Source organism: Silurus meridionalis, chromosome 12 (assembly GCF_014805685.1).
Source record: "Silurus meridionalis isolate SWU-2019-XX chromosome 12, ASM1480568v1, whole genome shotgun sequence".
Classification (NCBI taxonomy): Eukaryota; Metazoa; Chordata; class Actinopteri; order Siluriformes; family Siluridae; genus Silurus; species Silurus meridionalis.
Window position 1 is genome coordinate 13,367,640 of NC_060895.1, and position 18,853 is coordinate 13,386,492.

Genomic DNA, 18,853 nt, shown 5'->3' on the forward strand with positions numbered 1-18,853 from the left:
AGTCTGTTTCCAGACTAACATTAATAATTACTACATGTAACTAATGTCAGTTTCTACAATGTATCATTGACATTGTTCCTAACTTATTTAATCCTACACTTAGTACATTTAAAACAATATTCAACAAAGTAAAGGGTTTTACAGTATATTCATTCATAAATCAACATCAATCAGCATAAACTGTGAAATCCAATTAGTCCAAAAAATATTCTTTTTAAATATGCAAAGCCCTTGAACATACTCCATGTTAAGTCTGTTAGCACTAACAGCAGGTGTTGACTTCCTCTGCTGTTGGTTTCTGAGCTCCATGCCACAAAGGAGCGCTATTGATTTTTCCCACTTTGACTGTCTCATTCTGTACGTTGTCTTCCACGACTCGCTTCTGGATTTCAGAGGCCATCGTTAAAAATGCCTTCTCCACATTACTTGCGTTCTTTGCACTTGTCTCAAGGAATGGGATTTTAAGTGTCTCAGCAAATTCCTGAAAAAGGTTGTACCAACAGTATTAACAGTTAAATGCAATAGGTGTAGCTCTTTGTGTAATAAATTCTGGGACAAAGGAAAGTAACATGCTGTAAAACCTACCAATACAGTCATTTTTACATTAGTGTTTATGCCATTTTGCTATTATTATTTTTATTGTTTGTATCATTTAGGTCAGCATAGAGTTATTCCAACTTAAAAAGCAATGATTTCTCTAATGCCTCTGCCAATTTCTCCCCAAAAAGTGTTAAACATAAAGAAATATAATATTTTCATTCCTTCATTTTTTTTTAACACCATTATACAACACTTGGATGAATATAAAACTCATTAAGTATATAACATTTTGGAATGATCCTGAAGTTAATAAGTGGTATTTGTCCAGGAGGAAATATTACTAAAATCCTAGAAACATACATAACATCATTTTTTTTTGTTAAGAATATATGCAAAATACAGTACATGACCATCACATTTACAGGAGGACATTCCCCAAACTATTTCCGAAAAGATGGAAGCACACAATGTTTAAGAATGTCTTTGTATGCTGTTATATTACGTTTCCTTTCATTGGAGCTTAAAGGCCCAAACATTTTCCAACACAGCACTGCCCCATGCACAAAGCAAACTCTATAAAGTGAAAGAACTTTTACATATTCCTGTACAGAGCCATTTTTGATCACCTTTTTGACTGGAACACCAACTGTATCCCAGACCTCCTCACATGATAACAGTGTCTGACCTCACCAATGCTCTTGTGAATAAATGAACCCATAAATCCCACAGCCCTACTCCAAAATCTAGCAGCCTTTCTATTAGAAAAGAGGTTATTATAACAGTAAACAACTACTACATTTGGAATTAAATTCCTAAAAAGCACATATGGGTGTGATGGTCAGGTGTTAATATACTGTACTGTTGTAGGTATAAAAACCTGAAGATGTCTCCAATATTGGCTACAAATACTTAAACTGACTTTTAAAAGGTCGCTTGTGCAGGTACCTTTGCTGTTGTGAAGTCCACCACCTTTTTTGAAGTTAAATCACTTTTGTTTCCCACCAGCAGCTTCGAAACATTTTCACATGCATAGCGATCAATCTCCTCCAGCCATTGCTTTACATTGTTGAAAGACTCCTACATTTACAAAGAATAAAAAAAACTCAGAAAATCTCATTTTAAAAAGTCACGTTTTGCTATTACTATATTATTTTTTTGTTTTTTTTTTTACCTGGTCAGTAACATCATATACAATGATAATCCCATGTGCACCTCTGTAATAGCTGGAGGTAATCGTGCGAAATCTCTCCTGACCAGCTGTATCCCACTGTAACAATAATCAATCAATAAACATAATCAATACAGGCATCTCGACTGATTACCGACAGATTACAGAAAATTCAGTTACTGATTATGAATGTGGCATACAAATGTGGAATCTCATGAATTCCACAGAATTGAATGAAACCTGGCAAATGTGATGTTAATTCCAAAATGTACAGACCCAGTGAAGAATTTAAGATCAAAACATTCTGATAAAAATAATGCATTTAAAAATTGCAGTATAATCAATTCTTTACTTACAATTTGCAGTTTAACTATCTTGCTGTCCATTTCAATAGTCCTGATTTTGAAGTCAACCCCTATCGTGCTGATGTAGCTTTCAGTGTAGGTATCATCCTGTTGGTATTAGCATGCATCAACATTAAGCCATAATCAGTAAAAGAAAATAATTAACCCACATGCAACAAATACATTTAAAATTTATTTCAGACAGTCTAATATTTCAGCATGAAACCTGACGTCCAGAGTAGTCTAATATCGTGTTTCAGTGTTTATTGACTTTTTGACTTACAGCAAAACGCAACAGCAGACATGACTTCCCCACACCAGAGTCTCCAATCAACAGCAGCTTGAAAAGGTAGTCACTAAAAGAAAAGCATAATAAATACAGAAGTCTTTCTCCATCTTATAATTGTTTTCTTTATGCTAACAAACCAAGAACATGCAATGTTTGCTCATTTCAGACAACTACCTCTGCACCATGTAGATCAATTTTGCTCATGAATTATACAATAAATTCTTCTTCAAAAACATTTCTACCCTACAAGGTGAACATTAATGTTAGAATAACAAGGAATTACAATCACACAATGAAGCAGATCTGGATTCCTTGTTTCCTTTTAGCAACACAAAACTCCTTACTCATTTTAATCACAATAGAAGAAAACAAAAAAACACCTGGATCAAATTAAAGATAGGATATACTTACTATTCAGGATTCATGTTTACACCAAATAATGGCACTGTTCCAAAAAGCAGGAGCAATTTTTTGGTTTTCGCAACACAGCGTTGTGTCTGTCTTTCAAAGAGCAAACAGGAACATCGGTTATGGAGATCCTAGAAAAAGCTCCATTATTTATTAAAGCCTCTCATCAAATTACAAAGTGGTCACTACCTACGTCTTCAAGCATCATAGCAGCCGGTTTGAAAAGTACCAGTAATTTACAAAGGCAAAGAAACAGCATGATTTTTCTGGTTTATTCACATTTTTACAGTAGTTTTTACAGACAACATTTAACAGTGTTTATACTATTGGAAGAGCAGCCAACAAGAAATCAGTGGAAGCTGTATTGAAGGTATTGAGCACTTTTCAGAATTAAATATCCTATGGCACATGTGATTACAAAGAAGAAACTTTGAAATAAAAAAGTAACCACTTTAAAAGTAGTTAAAGGTTATAAAACCTTCAAATGTACTAAAAATGTGCCCCACACAACGTCTAGGGATTCAGATCACATCTAAATTGCAACAATTTGGTGATAACATTAAAAAACTGTCACATAGTTTGAAAAAAACAATTAAAAACCCAATCAAGACAATAAGAACAATAGTGTCTAAAACACCTGTGCATTTCTGATAGACTGATTTTATTACAGACTCATATTAGACTCTATTACAGAGTTTTTTAATTAGTTTACTTACATTGCATTATTAAATAATGCGTTGTCGATTTAGAGTAAGTGTGTCTTATCTCTGGCCCAAACAGTTAATTCTTTTAAACAGAGAGAGATCTCGGATATGAGAAACAGTTTGCTGTCCTAATGCTACTTTTCAGCTGTTCCATGTGTCTTCAGGTTACTCCATCAATACTGTTTTTTTGGAAAAGTGGGCACTTATTTGAAAAGGGTCCTGCACAGAGTAAACAGTGTTAGTGCATGTAGGAGTCCTGTGATCATTAGAAACACTAAGAAAGAGGCAGCTGAATGCTGTAGTGGACTATTACATACTCCTGAGGCATTTAACTGTACTGTTCCGTAGTTCAACAGCCCCTCCTTGCTCTCCATAGGGCATCCTATAGCTTAAAGACTTTGACTAGTGATGGGCGCTAATTATAAAGTCATTGTGTAACTAATTCACAAATTTAATTTTACAAAATGCAATTCATTTTCGTTTGCCTGGTACAATATTAAATGTAAAAATTGTAAATGAAAGCATCGTCATGCTCAGCTTCATCACCAGTGCAGCACCCAAAAAATATGCTGTCATTTAAAAAAAAAAGTAGTTCCATGAGGCAGACAAGTGAGAGAGCATTTGTGGGCCTGCTGCACTGGTGTTAAAGCCAAGCACAGCAATGTTTTCTTCTTTCTGGAAATAGGGAATTCCAAAATTTGTCAGATGTTAGGAAAATTAGACTTTAAGAAACAAAATTACCTACCACTTTGTGAGACAATATCCATGTAACTTCCACGTTAGTACTAGCAAAAAGAGTTTCACCAAGCTAAGCATTTTACTACTATAGTAGAGCAGTCACAAAGACTTTGGGGGGGAAACATTCAAATTGCTACGATTTATACAGTCACGTTTAAATTACCACAACCTGAGCACTCCAGATAAACAAACTTACTGCTATCTACATAATAAATCAATTACAGTACTTAACATTTTGTTGCCTATTGTCTCAAATGTGCTTAAATTAAAATAGATTTACCAGTTTATTCTTTTAGCATACAAAACATTTATCTGCCAAATTCATTTTTGGTTAAGTGTCCCTGGGAAATAAAATTTAAAAAATCGAATAAATGGAAAATAAGGTAAAACATCATAACAATGGACTTTTTAAAATGCCTACCACAGGAGTGTTTTATAGACTTGAAGACGGTGAGTATTATTTGACAGAAACGGTGACAAGAAAACATTACTGTGGGCAAATAAATAAAACCATATCGGTAATCATTCTTATAATCATCACAAAACAAAAATAATTTGCAAGCTTTTTGCAATATAACGCACAGCCTGGCGATACTACAAATGTGGTAGTATAAAACTAAAACAATGTCCGAGTGCATTTGAATGTATTCAGTAGGCTGTGGTTTTAGTTTCACGCAAAATGATCTTGTTTATGTTTAAGATGAATTAATTGATTAAACTTTAAATAGGTTTTAGTACTCCACCACAAGTTCACTCAAAATGCCCATCACTAGTGTAGACTGCATTTACATGATGGTGCTATGGATGGCCGTTGGATTTGTCCTGCATCAATGCCAGTGCACTAGAGGAAAAGTCACGCAGCATGTGCAGCGTATCTCTCTGCAGACGCAAAGTGTCTCGTGCAAATGTTTGCTGTGTATGCACCAGCTGCTGCACCGACTCGGCCACTGATTCCAGTGAACGTGACAACGCCCCTATTAGCAGTGTGGTGTCCTGTTGCTCCTGCAGGCTGAGGGAGGCGCTCTTGGCGAGGTGCTCCTGCAGACTGCCTGTGCCTTGCGATGGTAGATGACAAACAGCTGAATGAGAAGAGCTTCCTGCATGAGCTGTACTATTGCTTAATGCTGTAGGTTGAGTTTCGTTTCTGATCTGGTCCATGTTAGCAGGGTCAGGGTCAGGGAGAATTTTGTTTGGATCAGATGTGTCTGTTTCTCGTAGACCCTGGTCTGATACACAACAATAAGCATGTTATACAAGAAATCAACATGCTGAACATAATGAATAAATAATGCCAAATAATAAAAAAACAAACAAAGCACAATGCTACCGTTATAAAAAATACATATATATTACCTTCGGTGCCTGATGGTTCATACTCGAGATCAGTAAGAGGCACTGCAGATTCATCTAGACCAGACATAAACAGGACATACCTCGTTCAATAATTTTTAATCCTCAACATATAAAAGTGTAACAGTGTAGGTCCTGTATAGTAATGCCTTGTCTTTTGGACACAACCTGAAATACGAAATTCTGTATTTTGCAAATTTGACAACATGCTCTGACTGGGTTTCTGTCCCCCAGATTTACCACGTGGTGTTTGATATTGCACGTCAATGTAAAATAAGTTTAAAATAAATAACATTTAATGCCATCACTGATCAATTCTGCACCCGTTCTGAGACATATTTAAGGAAACACTCACAATTGTATGGTATATCCATGGGAAGATCTGTCTCTCTTTTGCTGCTCACCCCAGAGTGGTTTGGCATGCCCCGTGTCTTGATGGGCAGCCTGCCGTTTGTCATACCAGGGTTGAACAATGGCATCCCAGAGACACTTTGGTTGTCATCCTCATCCTCATCATCATCTGCAATGCTGTCTGCCAGTGGGAATATCTCCCCAGGTCCAAGCTGGAGGATCTGGTGCACCATTCTCTCGACAGGAGAAAGGTCATCGGATATTCGAGAAGCAGAGAAGCCAGAAGCTCTCATTGCTGCCACTTTTCGCTTGGTGTCACACTTAAGATCAGACCACTTCTTCACAATCTCAATGACCTCTCTGTGGCACTCACTGATCTCATTAATGCGAGCTGCAAGAGCAGCCCATGTTCTCTTCTTAGTGTTACTCGAAACCCCCTGGTTGAATTTACCTGTTTGAGAGGCTATATGTTATCCACATTATAATGTTTAATAAATATACATGGTACATTGAAAATGTTGAAATGCATAAAGTAACACGTAAATTCCTGGACCGCTTCTCTGGGTTTGAAAATTACTTAATTCAAGGTTTTATTTGTCACATCCTTGTATAAAGAATACAACACACAATGTAATGTAAATAATCATACTAACCAACCAATATGTGGCGATTTTTCTTCACCTCAGTCAGCAAAAGCTGAATCTCCGAAAATGTGAAACGAGACTTCCTTTTCTTGAAGTGTGCTGATACAACTGCTGATTCAGTAGATGAAAAGGGACCTCTAGACATCCTTCTTGACTCCACTTAGCCTCTGAACATCAAGTCTCTTATTCACCAAACAGCCTGACACCTACAAGAAAAACATTTTCTTTATATAATGTCTATAAGAGGGAAACCTGATAAGTATATATAAAATAAGACAGAATAAAGACACAACAAACATATTTCCTAGATATGGAGCATATAATATAAATCTGATATCAAAATTCTGTGTACTTACTTATAACTATACTAATCTGATATTACATTGTATGTTGTGCTCATGTATCTTCATCAGCATCAGCCCAGATGTTTAATAATGGATCAGGACATTCAAATAATTATACAATTACAACATTTTTTCTTTACATACAATCCATTAGCTAAATCCATCTCAATATAAACACAAAGAAAGATGATTACAGGCCAGCCAAACAAAACAGAATATAACTCAAATGGATGAGACTACAACTTTCATTTGCTTTCTAGGGTGTCATCATTTTGATTAGACTCATATCAACAAACTAAGATATATTGTGAAAGGTGCATCTAAAGCCTGATGGGGAACAGGACTCAAAAATGTGATGAAAACTGGATCAGGGCATTTTTTTAATGCACTGTTAGCAAAGTAAAGGCAAAAAGAGGTGGTATATGGATGGCAGGTAGGAAGCTTTGGCCATTATTTGTTTTTGAGAAAGCAGATTCCAGTCCTCAGAAAGATGGATGAGGTTCAGGAAGGAAGGAGGGGATTATGCAGTGGGATCCGACTTTTACTGGCTCGTTTTGCTTTAAATGTTCTGAGTTGCTCTTGTAATCACCAAGACACTCTCTCTCACACACACACACACACACACACACACACCGCCTCCCTGGTGCTTCCAGTTTCTTTGTTGTGTGTATGTGTGTGTCAACGTGTGGTTGTGTGTATGTGTGTCAGCTAGCGGTGCTGCAGGCTGCGAAAGAAAAGCTTCGAGACCCAGACAAACGCCATCAACACTCCGGCATCTCTGCATTTAGATAATACTAGATAATATTTCAGACCTACTCACTTATCAAACGGGTATTAATGATAATAATATACCATGGTGTCTTAACGGTGTCCAACAATCCGGCTACTGCTATCAGATCCACCAACTATGCTAGCAACTTTATCTGTTGATTAGCTAGCTAGCCGTCTGCTAGCAAACGTACGCTTTTTTCCCCTTTCTCTTCCCTGTGCACGCATTGACGGATGCTCTTTTTTTGCGTCAAGGTCTTTTTGTCTTATTGTAACCCTTTGTAAACGTAGCACAATAAACTTTACCCACACGAAACACTTTATGGTTGCAGTAATAGTCAGCAAATCGACGAAAGCGCCATCGAGTACATCTCTCCGAAAACTTCGTAGACCAGCTTCCCCCCTCCCCGTGTCGGGCGCGCACACGCTGTTAGCTACGTCATCCCCCCCCTTTCTTTCTTTCCTTTCGCGCAGCGCGCACTCGTTCGCGTGCCGAAGCGCGCCCCCGTGCGGCGTTGCGTACACAGCGAAATGCGCTGTTTTCTTCCCGCACGTTAACGCGCGGCGCTCTGCTCCACAGCCCACTTTTTTTTTTTTTGCACCACGAACCAGTTTTACGGAATTTTTCCACGGACACGAACGTACAATATTTATATTATACATATTGTATGCTTTAGTTATTATATACATAATGAAAACTGTAACTGAATCCACCGCCCACCATCATGCAGAATCAGTGCGAGCGTCATTTTTGATTTAGATATTCAGACATTAGTCAAACACTTAATCACATTTGCATTTGGATTGGCTGCAGTAAAATGACGCTTTGTCTCTGAGCCAATCAAATTGAAGTCGGACACAAAAGAGTGACGTCATAATGCGAACTGCTGTAGTTAATGAAATGTAAGAAGCTCAGTCTTAAGACATGACGTCAAAACAGTGATCGCCCTTACTAATCTATAATGATGCAAATCTGCATAAGTGCTATATTCATAGATATTTCCCACATAGGCCTTCAGTGCTGTCCCGCCTGAATCCATCCACCTCTTAATACCAACATTATGATGCTATGGCTAAAGAAACAATCAATATTTTAAACAAAAAAACAGTATAACAGATCGTTCTTATCTAGGTATTTTATGCCATCAAAATGAATATCATTACTGAAGCAAGAAACACAATGAACACAAGTCAACAAGTCACCAGCTGCACCTCCCACATACATCATCTCTAGCAGAAGCATCAATATTAACCTCATAAAATGCCCCTGGGATTTTCTGTGTATTTATGTACATTTTTTCCATGCATTGTGGTTTTCCTGGGAACTTGAAATTAGGGCAAATAGTGTATTTCTAATGTGGATTCTAAGGCAAACACAATGCAAAAGTATAAATTGTTCATGAAAATGCTTACCAACTCTTTCGGCTGACCTTACCTCACAATCTCCACCTTTTTCTTGAAAAGTGAATCCTGTAAAATATCCTTGTAAGCATATCTGTGACCGAGTCTGTGATTTCTTCTCCTTTGTCAACCATTTTGCAATAAAAAAAAGTTAGATTTTGTGCAATTTGCTACAGATGCCATTTGCAAGCTCTAACTAGTGTGTCCTCTGACCATCCTATCAAAGGATGTAAAAATGCGACTTTATTGGACACCTGCTAAATGGCCTCAGTGTCTCACAAACTCGCAATTGATAGGTTAAAGCAGCAGTTTTCGAACAGAACAACATGTATTTTAAGCTAAAGGTGCCTGCAGTGCTGACTATAATGGCCTCAAGTCAGATTCCTTTGACGATTATATATAAACAGTAACTGGTGGGTTAAGATTTTGCTGTATCTGTCTAATCCATCCCGATGGTTCCTCATAAACAGCCTAATGATCCATGAGCAGCAACTCAAGAACTATGAGGATGAATTTGGACTGTAATTATATAAACAATCTGCTACAATGGTTTAAGACTACTACTGGCATGAACAGTTTTACATTTAAGCTCCCATAAGTGAACAGTTCACTAAAAAGCACACCTTAAAAATTAATAAAACTATAATAAATGGAGATTTGGTGTCACCCAGATAAAGATGGGTTCCCCTTTGAGTCTCTCTCTTCCTCATACGAGCTCAAGGAGATTTTATTAGCTACTGTCTCCACTGGCTCACACATTAGGGATAAACTTATAAGCACTAACATATAAATTAAAATTTCATACAAATACAACTAAATTAAATTGAACTAACATGTTAATGTTTGACTTTGTAGGTCCCTTCAATCATCCTTATTTTCTCTAGGATAATGAAGCCTCCATTTTGAATCCTGTCATTGGACAGTTTCGCAGTCCCGCTTGTTCTCCAGCAGATGGCGCTAATGAGCGCAAAGTGTGTGCCACAATATTGAATTAATGAAAAAGACCAAATCACAGTGAAATCAATATTTATTGTATTAAAATATGACGTTTTTCTTTAAAAAAAATCTAACCAACAAAAAAAATAAATAATAAACTAAAAACAGAAAAAAACAAGGGTTTATTTTTCTTACACACTTTTTCTTTCTTTTTTTTAAAATGAACATTTTGAATGAAAAGTCACTTAAGGAAGTACAAAATCAGTACTTCATTCATTTGTTTGAATCCTAGTTATAACATTTTTCATTGTTATAAAATAAGAAAGCATGTCATTGGATATTTATTTAGAATCAGTGAGCAGAACAGATAAAAAGGTCTAAACAGGTATTTATAACTGGTATACTGCTTATGGCAACTAAAAACTCTGCTTTCCAATGCTTTTCACAAACCAGCTCTTTTTTTTATAGTCATCAGTTTTATTTTTATTCTGGCTTATCTGACTGTTGACATTTTGGCTTTGCATTTAAATGTTTAAATCTAATCCTTGCACATCATGTCCTTGCATGTAAAAAAATGCAATCACACAATAACCTGCTTTTCAGTTGATCATCTTTTTGCTTGAAATTGAAATTTCCTCCAAACCATTTTGGAAAAACAAACCACAATACACACTTTTTTCACACACCAAAAGCTGCTAAAAGGTTGCTCTTCTTAAAAAAAATTTAAATATGTAATAAAATGAAATACAGCAGTGATATTTGAAATTTGAAGTTGTAGACAGTCATGAACTAAAAAAAAGACCTTCATTCATGTTTTTTTTTCATTAAAATTTAACACAGATGTAAAAAAAAAAAATTAATACAAAATTAAATAAAAAAGCAAACAAACAAAAAACTTAATCCATTTAAAACTATAATATGACAAAATAATGTAAACAAAAGGTCTTCGCCGCTCTTCTTTGTTTACCTTGCTATTAGCTTGTTAGCCCTCTGATTGGCCTCACTGATGCGAGAAACATTGGCAATAGCCTGTAAAATAATGTAAAGATTGTAATCTACTTAATTTTACTTGTTTGAACACATTAAAGAGACAGTCCCCTTTGAAATCTTTGGAATGGCAAGGCCAATATGTTGTTGTTGTTGTTGTTTTATATATATATTTATATAATATATATATATAGTTTTCAAATCAAAATATGAATATAAAATGATAGATTGAATTTTAGTTTTTACTTCCTAATATTGATATCAAATAGTTAAACATAAAATATGACTCCCTTTGGTTTTCATGTGATCAAAATACTAGAACAAGGTACTGACTAGTGTTTCTTGATGCCCATGTGGCCCCTGTCAGACTCATTTACACAATTATTAGCTCCATATGTCTTATTTTAATTTCAGCTTTGGGTTTCACCTGTGAAGACTACATTCATGGTTATACAGGATAAAAAAGTATGGAGACTAAAGATGTCTATAGGAGAAAATCATGTCCTGAAAAATAAAGACAACAGTGGTATACCAAGAATGAGACACTGAGCAGATTGGCTAAAAGAACAGCAGTCGAAAAACAGAAATATTGTGAGAGCTTAGAGTGACATCACCAACATTATGTCCACCAAAGTATCACAGTCCACCATTTTAGCAAGACTTTATACAGCATTACAGATGCTATTCCAATACTTTTTCTCACCTAATAAATTGTATAGTCTGCCACCAAAAGACACCACAAGTTGTTAACATGTCTAAATAAAAGATGAACGAAAGCAGAAATCCATTGTCTCATTTACTTTCATTTTGATCCCAAACACATATGTGTTCAGAAACAAACAAATTGGCCTTGCCTGTCCAGGAGGGAACTCTATGTATAATATAGTAAAGCAAAACACAGACCTTAGACTGTATGCGATCAGTCTGCACGTTCTGAGTATCAATTTCATTGCCCATGTCAAGTGCCATGCTTCTCAAATTTCCAAGGATGCTGCCCACATGGGACAAGTTCTCCTCCATCTCATCCTCCCGAGCATCATTTGTTACTCTGGTGCACACACACACACACACACACACACACACACACACACACACACACACACACATATATACACACACACACACACACACACACACACCAAATCAAATCACTGATGGCTAATCTAACATTCATTACAGCTAATTGTATAAAATTTGATGTTTAGTGTAAAATAATATTTAAGAACCTTCGGATGTATCCACCACTCATTGTCATTTTTTCTCGTTCATCCACAATGCGTGATGAAGGCTGATTAGATACCACACCATCTTGATTATTACCCCACACCTTCTTATAAGCCTCACTTGCTTCAAATTTCTTCAGCCTTGAAATAGTTGAAATACAGTGATCCATACTGTGTCAATTGTACACATACACTCATTGTTATAGGTTGTATAGATATACAGTTTATTGTATAGATTCTAATGTTTACTTATGTTTATTGATGACTTTTTATATTGTGTTTTATATATCTGAACCTTTTATTTACATTTTATTAATCAATAGTGGCAAAAAATAATTTGAACCTATTGGATATGACAGGGGTAAATTCTCTCTTCCACACAGAGATGGGGGTAAAATATTCCTAAATAAATATATCTTAAACAGAAATGCATCTGAATATAAGACCCCTCCCAAGAGCACATACTTATCGCATGAGCACAGGCCACAACATTTGCCAAGGTCTGTGAGATTTTTCTCAGCTTCTCTCATGTCCTGACTGATCTGGTCTAGTCCCTCTTCAATCCGCTCCAGTTGCTCTGGAATACAGAGATTTGCTCTTTATCTTAGACTGATTATGATACAGACAGCAAGTTATTTGAATCGGAGTGATTTAAATGACTGTATAAGAACATTTACATTTCTATATGTGAGTATTTCTGAATTTGTTCAGAGTCCCAAAAGAACTCCATATTTAAAATTGGAAAAAAGCTTTGTTAACACTGCAAGAACAGACATAAGCAATAACAACCAAAATGTAACCTGACTCCCATTTTCTGTTTGCAAACTGAAACTTTATGAGTTTTGACCTTCAGAATTATTAGAATATTGCACACAGTCCTACATGCATTAATTTTAGCATGTGAGTTTTTCTTAATTTTCTTAGAATAAAATGACTTTTGTTAAGTTTTTAATTACACAAAACTGTAACACAAAATTACACAAAATACATTTTCATGTACAAGAATGACAATGTTTGTGGAGCTGATTGTATAGCCATATAATCTGAAATCAAAACAAACAACTTACATTAAATCAAATTTAAAATCATTTTTATAATTAGTCATTGCTCTGTTACTTCTGGAACACTTTGTATTTTTGAATGATTACTTAAATCATATGTAAAACAGAAATAATAATTAGAAATGTCATTACCGCCTTGTTCATCTAGCATGACCAATGTCCTGATTCCTGCATCTTTGCTCTGTGGAAAGCAGAAATCAACATCAAGCCAAATTAAATAATACTGTATATTTTCTGATATTAACAGTAAATTATGACTGGGTAGTAAAGCACATGATATGATTATATACAGTGTTTGTCTTTTATTTTATTTATATGTGTGTGCCTTAATAAAGACATCACAGGTGCATGGTCCTTTGGCCAAACAGCCTTTACAAATTAGCTATTTTCTAGGAAACAAAGATGATGAGCTATTGCCCATTCAATTCTATTATATCAATGTGTCTCAATACATAAAATGGCATTTCAGAGGCATGATAATAAGCCTTGATTACAAACTGAAAGGAAATGCTGTTTTACATAGCCCCCACTTTCTGCTCACTCAATACAGTAAGCCGAGCTTCATGTAACAGAGTTGAAAAAGGTTTTTGCATATAGCTACAGTAGACAAAGTATGAAAGAACATAAATTAGTCCCTCACCTCCTCTAAGAGAAGCTTCATATTTCTGGTGATCTCAAGTGACTACCAAGAGACAGGAGAGAAGGAATAAAATAAGTTAAAGCAAAATGAATAGTGAAGACTGAAAAAATAGTTTGGAGCAGTTCATAGACATACAGTATCTCACAAACAAATCGCCACACATGCTGGACACCATCTGAGTCAAACAAGGTTATCTTAGTTCAGCACATCTTAGTTCATCAGACCACAGGACATGGTTCCAGTATTTCATTCATTCATGCTCTTGGACAGGTTGTCTTCAGCAAACTGTCTCACTCTTTCTTGTGAGCCAGCTTCAGAAGAGGCTTCCTTCTGGGATGACGATCATGCTTATGGTCTGAGCACTGACAAGTGGACCTTCCACTTCAGCAAGCTCTAAATCAATGCTGGCAGCACTCATGCGTCTTCATTTTGAAGCAGCTTCTGCACCTGACGCACAGCACGAGGACTCAACTTCTTTGATTGACCCTTGTGAGACCTGTTTCAAGTGGAACTCATCTTGGAAAACCTCTGTATGACTCTGGCCACTGTACTGTAACTCTTATAGCCTAGGCCATGTTTGTGGAGAGCAACAATCTAATTTTCAAATCCTCAAAGGGTTCTTTGCCATGAGTTATTATAGAATTGTATTCAAAGCAGCAAATTTTAACTGCTTCAATACAAGATACACAAATATTGTATGGTCCTGTCAAGCAGACAAAAACAGGAACATGATGAATAGGACATGTGGCTTTGCATGGTTAAGCAACATACAGCTATCATCACTTATGGTATACTCACATTTGTTGCCAGCTATTTTGACATTAATGTCTGTTGAGTTATTTTTAGAGGACAGTAAATCTACTGTATATTGCTCTACAAGCTGCACATTGACTACTCTAAAATATATAAGGTTAATTTCTAAAGTATTTTCCCTTAAGAAGATATAATGAAATGGTTGCTGAAATGAAAGGGGTGTCCTCATTTTTATGAGATACTGTGGGTGAATACACTGTCTGTCACTTCCTCAGCTGAGAAGGGACAGGAGAATGGATCAGACTGTCAATAACCTGTACTTAATGGAGTGTTATAGGGGATGCGATTTATATTTGACTGGTTTAACAAACACTAATATATTAATATACATTATATTGAACATGTATTGACATTTATAACCATATGTCACTGAAGCTAAACAGATATGTGAATAATATTTCCCTATTATATTGTTTCCCTAATATAATTTCTGCTGCCATTACCTCATCTGTCACCTGATTGACCCTCCTGTGAAGCTCCGTCACCTCAGGTCTCGGGGGGCACTCGGCAGCCATCTTAGGCTTAGGAAAGTAAGCACAAGAGAAAGCACAGTTATTCATAGAGGGACCTTCACCATGGCTCATACTGGGAGGTGTAATTGGTCTGTTACAATGGATGAGAGCACAGAACAGTTGATAAAGTCGATGCTTAAGCAAATAAGTCACCAGCAGGTCTAAACCTACTGCAGTGTCTGACTCCATTGCAAACAGCCAGACTCTGCCTCCCACTGCAGTTGTCATTTATTAATTGCCGGGTAAACAACAAACTGGAAGAACCACAAAAGCATGAAGGAGGGCGACAGCCTTTAATAATCTTAAAAACAGTGTTGTCGAAATATTTCATTTAAGTAGCCAAAAAAAAAACCCCAAAGGGAAGTCAAGAGAGAATATGTTAAATAAAGTACTCTCCAAGGTTATATAAAGCAACAAATTGCTAGGATGTCAGTTTACTGTAGATGTAAACAGTTGAATCTATTAATTAAGTGAAGAAAGCAGCATGCAAAGAAAATTATTTAATTTATATTTTAAGGAATGGTATTACATCATTGGCCTTATAGCACCCAATAGGCTTTCAACACAATTTAGGAAGTTCTTTGAATTAGTATGAGTTATTAAATTCAAACCCATCACATGAACATGTGTAACGTCCGGGCATTTAATGTAAAAATAAAACAGTCCACATTATTCAGTTTAAAACATATACCGACTAGACAGCATTGCATAAGTGAGCACAAACAAAGAAGCTGGAGATGCTTTTTTCAGAATGTAGGTATAATTACTTGATAATTACAGACTATGCTTTTACCAAGGCAACGTGCTAGGAGGCGGACTCGGTGTTTAAAATGGCTATTTCCACTGTATATGCTTTACCCACCAGTAATTTACATGCTTTGAATTTAAGCTGAAGTTTGTGAATAAAGTTATATTCAAATCATTTTTCTCTATAAAGCTTTCTCAAATTGGTTGCAAAAATATGCTTTATAAACTTTACATCCCACTGACAATGTCCCCATGTGACAAATTTTGCTAGAAAATATTGTTTCAAACGATAAAAAATGTAAAGTTGTTTCTGTTTTGATTTAACTGATGTCCAAAACTGTATGATTCAATATAAAGTAAAATGATGGATGTGATCATTAGGCAACAATACCAGGCGACACCCTTCCCGTCTGTGAGCAGAGGAAATCACTTAAGCTTCCATTTCAGCTAAGCATTTAACATTTCTGATTAAATTAAGCAATTTCGATGACTTGTCAGTTAAACCACAAAAAGCATGTTTTTACCAGCTTCACTTATTTCGGAGGACATTTTGTTCTCAGTGTGATATGTGAGTGATGTAGATGTTTGATTGAAGGAAATTCAGAATGTATTTCTTTCATTAAAAATGAGAATATAAAAGCATTCAAAGTATGCACACAACTGTAAAAGGCTTTTTCAGCTCCATCATTAGATACTTTTATGGAAAATTAATGTATGCATGAACATGTATTTAAAAAGAACATTGAAAATTGTTTGTAAACATGTTACATTATAGGCATATGCAATTGCAACTGATGAGTAAAGTATATTTTAGATTTAAAGTCAGGCTATGTCTGAATGTTGACTGATCTAAAGCAAAAATGTATGTATTTCTATGTATATACAGTACAACACATTTAAATTCAAAGAAGTGCTACTTAGTTTATTTTGTATGTTATGCATAGCCACCTAGATTTGACATTATTCTGTAAATGTGGAAGTAATTAATAAGACTACCTAATGTTAAGTTGAAATTTAGAGATTGGTTTTGGCTTTTACAAGTGAGGATTTTTTTTTTCCAAGTTGCAATTTCATGTCGAACAGAAGATAAACTGCTTCTTGGTGTGAATGAGTATGTGAATAGTGCTCTACAATTGACTGCCAGACCACCTCACCTTAGGCATAGTAATCCTTGTATAGGATCCTCAATGACCTGAATAAAGCCTTTACTTCAGATGAATGAATAAATCTATAATGTTTAAACAAATGTTTTCTTTTACATTGTTCCTGATAAATAAATAAAATGAAGACTCCAACAAATGATATACCGCCGTTGCCTTGTGCATAAAATCATCTTATTTTGGTTGCTTTTCTGACTAATGCCTGGTCACATTCATGGTCAGCATTTTTTTTTGCTGACCCTTCTATCCAGAGATGCCATATTATGCCCACTTTTAATAATGGTATAATGGTGCTCCAAGGAATGTTTTGGGGTACTTTTTCAGAACAGTGCCCTGGACAATTGGTGCATTAGCCATGATGATGTTTGAAGTATAGGGTCTTTCATTACAGGTATGCTGAGATCAAGTGACACTTTAATTGCCCATAGGTTGACATTCAACTAATTATATGATTTCAGATCCCAGCTGGACTCCTCAGAACTAATTCTGATGATTAACAGGAATGGGGTGGTGCATATTAATGCAAGCACAACTTTCTTCATGCTTTTTATTTACAACCATCTTTAGCCTGAGAGCCTCAAACAAGGTTAGATGGAACTTTTTTTCCTCTGTACCTCTACACTTAGTCTACTAGTGTTTTCTGCTAATATGTATCTAGTAGTAGTAATAATAATAATAATTCTATGAACACATTATGCCTTATGTTATAGTAAAACACCCAACAGCCAAGAGGCGTCGTCTTCATCATCACGTCCCATGAGAACAGGGCAAAACAGTATTCCTGAGTGTTCACCATTCCCCAGGACATTATTATCAGCTAGACTGTTCCCCAGGCTTAATCAAATGCTTTCATTAAACAAAGATGACAGCGTGAACAGACTTTCTGTAAAGTGATCACGATTAAATCAACACATTTCTCTCATACAGGATCAAGCATGACACAGGAGCCAAGTAGGATCTCGATGTTGCGGAACCGCATCTATTTAGGGGGAAGTATTTAAATAGAACACATGACCTATATTTAAAAAGAACACCTGTGACTTATCTAATATTTAACCGTCTCGGCCAATACAAAGGCTTTACAATAGAAAGACAAATATTTTGCATCGATAAATTTTTTTTTTTAAGAAATCAAAGACTTACCTATGTGGGAAACCCTCTTTGACTTCCACAGTTTTTTTTACAGTACAGAAAAGCTGTTCTGGGCGTCTACAACACCTGTGTTTGCTCAGCGATCTGATTTTAATATCTGCAGCTTGGTTTTCTGCATCTCAGGTAAACCTAAACCCCGCCCTCTTGTCGGGCCAGACTACTATTGGCTGTTGTATTCAGCTGCTACACCACTATTGGCTGACAAACTGTCAGTTAATGTCTCTTACGGGTTTGGCTGCTTTTCTCATCAGGAGAGACAACCGAGAGCGTGCTGTGGATGGAGCACAAATCTGGTACCAAAATACACAAAATATTCACGATATATTACATAATTGATTGTCTGAGTGTCTTCAAAGGATCCAAAACTAGCTCAAAGGGTACAGGACTGGAGTCAAATTAGTGCCATAAAGATATTAGAGTATGCAATATTCAAAAAGAGGACTGCATTTTGAAATAATTATGATATTTATTGTATTATTAATGTCTTCAAATGCGTTCAGCATATTACATTTGATCATGAATATCTGTGCAAGCGAATGTCTAATTGTCTGGTAGCAAACCAATGCAATAACT

General features: G+C 35.9%; 3 protein-coding genes across 5 annotated transcripts; all 3 read right to left on the reverse strand.

Annotated features, from left to right (window-relative positions):
• Positions 1 to 135: 135 nt before the first annotated feature.
• On the reverse strand, positions 136 to 2,766 carry zgc:171927 (uncharacterized protein LOC100124616 homolog). Its single transcript, XM_046862959.1, has 6 exons — positions 2,753 to 2,766; positions 2,336 to 2,408; positions 2,065 to 2,160; positions 1,712 to 1,807; positions 1,486 to 1,617; positions 136 to 481 (listed from the first exon to the last, which is right to left on the reverse strand). Exons 1-6 carry the CDS (start codon positions 2,764 to 2,766, stop codon positions 263 to 265), a joined length of 630 nt encoding a protein of 209 aa, XP_046718915.1. The 3' UTR covers positions 136 to 262.
• Positions 2,767 to 3,007: 241 nt separating this feature from the next.
• On the reverse strand, positions 3,008 to 8,089 carry zgc:113149 (uncharacterized protein LOC541363 homolog). 3 transcript variants are annotated; one of them, XM_046862955.1, is made up of 5 exons: positions 7,959 to 8,089; positions 6,546 to 6,742; positions 5,897 to 6,343; positions 5,545 to 5,598; positions 3,008 to 5,417 (listed from the first exon to the last, which is right to left on the reverse strand). In XM_046862955.1, exons 2-5 carry the CDS (start codon positions 6,679 to 6,681, stop codon positions 4,990 to 4,992), a joined length of 1,065 nt encoding a protein of 354 aa, XP_046718911.1. In that variant the 5' UTR covers positions 6,682 to 6,742; positions 7,959 to 8,089; the 3' UTR covers positions 3,008 to 4,989. The 3 variants fall into 3 exon arrangements, with proteins under 3 accessions (XP_046718911.1, XP_046718912.1, XP_046718913.1); XM_046862956.1 differs by lacking the exon at positions 7,959 to 8,089 and adding an exon at positions 7,733 to 7,952; XM_046862957.1 differs by lacking the exon at positions 7,959 to 8,089 and adding an exon at positions 6,893 to 7,712.
• Positions 8,090 to 10,095: 2,006 nt separating this feature from the next.
• Positions 10,096 to 18,395, reverse strand: zgc:101731 (SNARE_SNAP25N and SNARE_SNAP23C domain-containing protein). Its single transcript, XM_046862958.1, has 8 exons — positions 18,272 to 18,395; positions 15,153 to 15,230; positions 13,897 to 13,938; positions 13,389 to 13,437; positions 12,661 to 12,772; positions 12,199 to 12,336; positions 11,876 to 12,020; positions 10,096 to 11,014 (listed from the first exon to the last, which is right to left on the reverse strand). The coding sequence occupies exons 2-8, from the start codon at positions 15,222 to 15,224 to the stop codon at positions 10,949 to 10,951; spliced, it is 624 nt and encodes a 207-aa protein (XP_046718914.1). The 5' UTR covers positions 15,225 to 15,230; positions 18,272 to 18,395; the 3' UTR covers positions 10,096 to 10,948.
• Positions 18,396 to 18,853: the final 458 nt, after the last annotated feature.

Bases quoted from the DNA above. Each gene is read 5' to 3' on its own strand.
- zgc:171927 (XM_046862959.1), bottom strand. The intron at 2,161-2,335 runs GTAAGTCAAAAA...TAATACCAACAG, and splicing joins GTCTGCTGTTGCGTTTTGCT to GATGATACCTACACTGAAAG. The intron at 482-1,485 runs GTACCTGCACAA...AACCTTTTTCAG, and splicing joins TGGACTTCACAACAGCAAAG to GAATTTGCTGAGACACTTAA.
- zgc:113149 (XM_046862955.1), bottom strand. From the start codon at position 6,681: ATGTCTAGAGGTCCCTTTTCATCTACTGAATCAGCAGTTGTATCAGCA. The intron at 5,599-5,896 runs GTGAGTGTTTCC...TGTCTGGTCTAG, and splicing joins CATGGATATACCATACAATT to ATGAATCTGCAGTGCCTCTT. The intron at 5,418-5,544 runs GTAATATATATG...GTTGTGTATCAG, and splicing joins TGAACCATCAGGCACCGAAG to ACCAGGGTCTACGAGAAACA.
- zgc:101731 (XM_046862958.1), bottom strand. From the start codon at position 15,224: ATGGCTGCCGAGTGCCCCCCGAGACCTGAGGTGACGGAGCTTCACAGG. The intron at 12,773-13,388 runs GTAATGACATTT...TCTGTATTCCAG, and splicing joins CATGCTAGATGAACAAGGCG to AGCAACTGGAGCGGATTGAA. The intron at 12,021-12,198 runs GTTCTTAAATAT...TGTGTGCACCAG, and splicing joins AGTGGTGGATACATCCGAAG to AGTAACAAATGATGCTCGGG.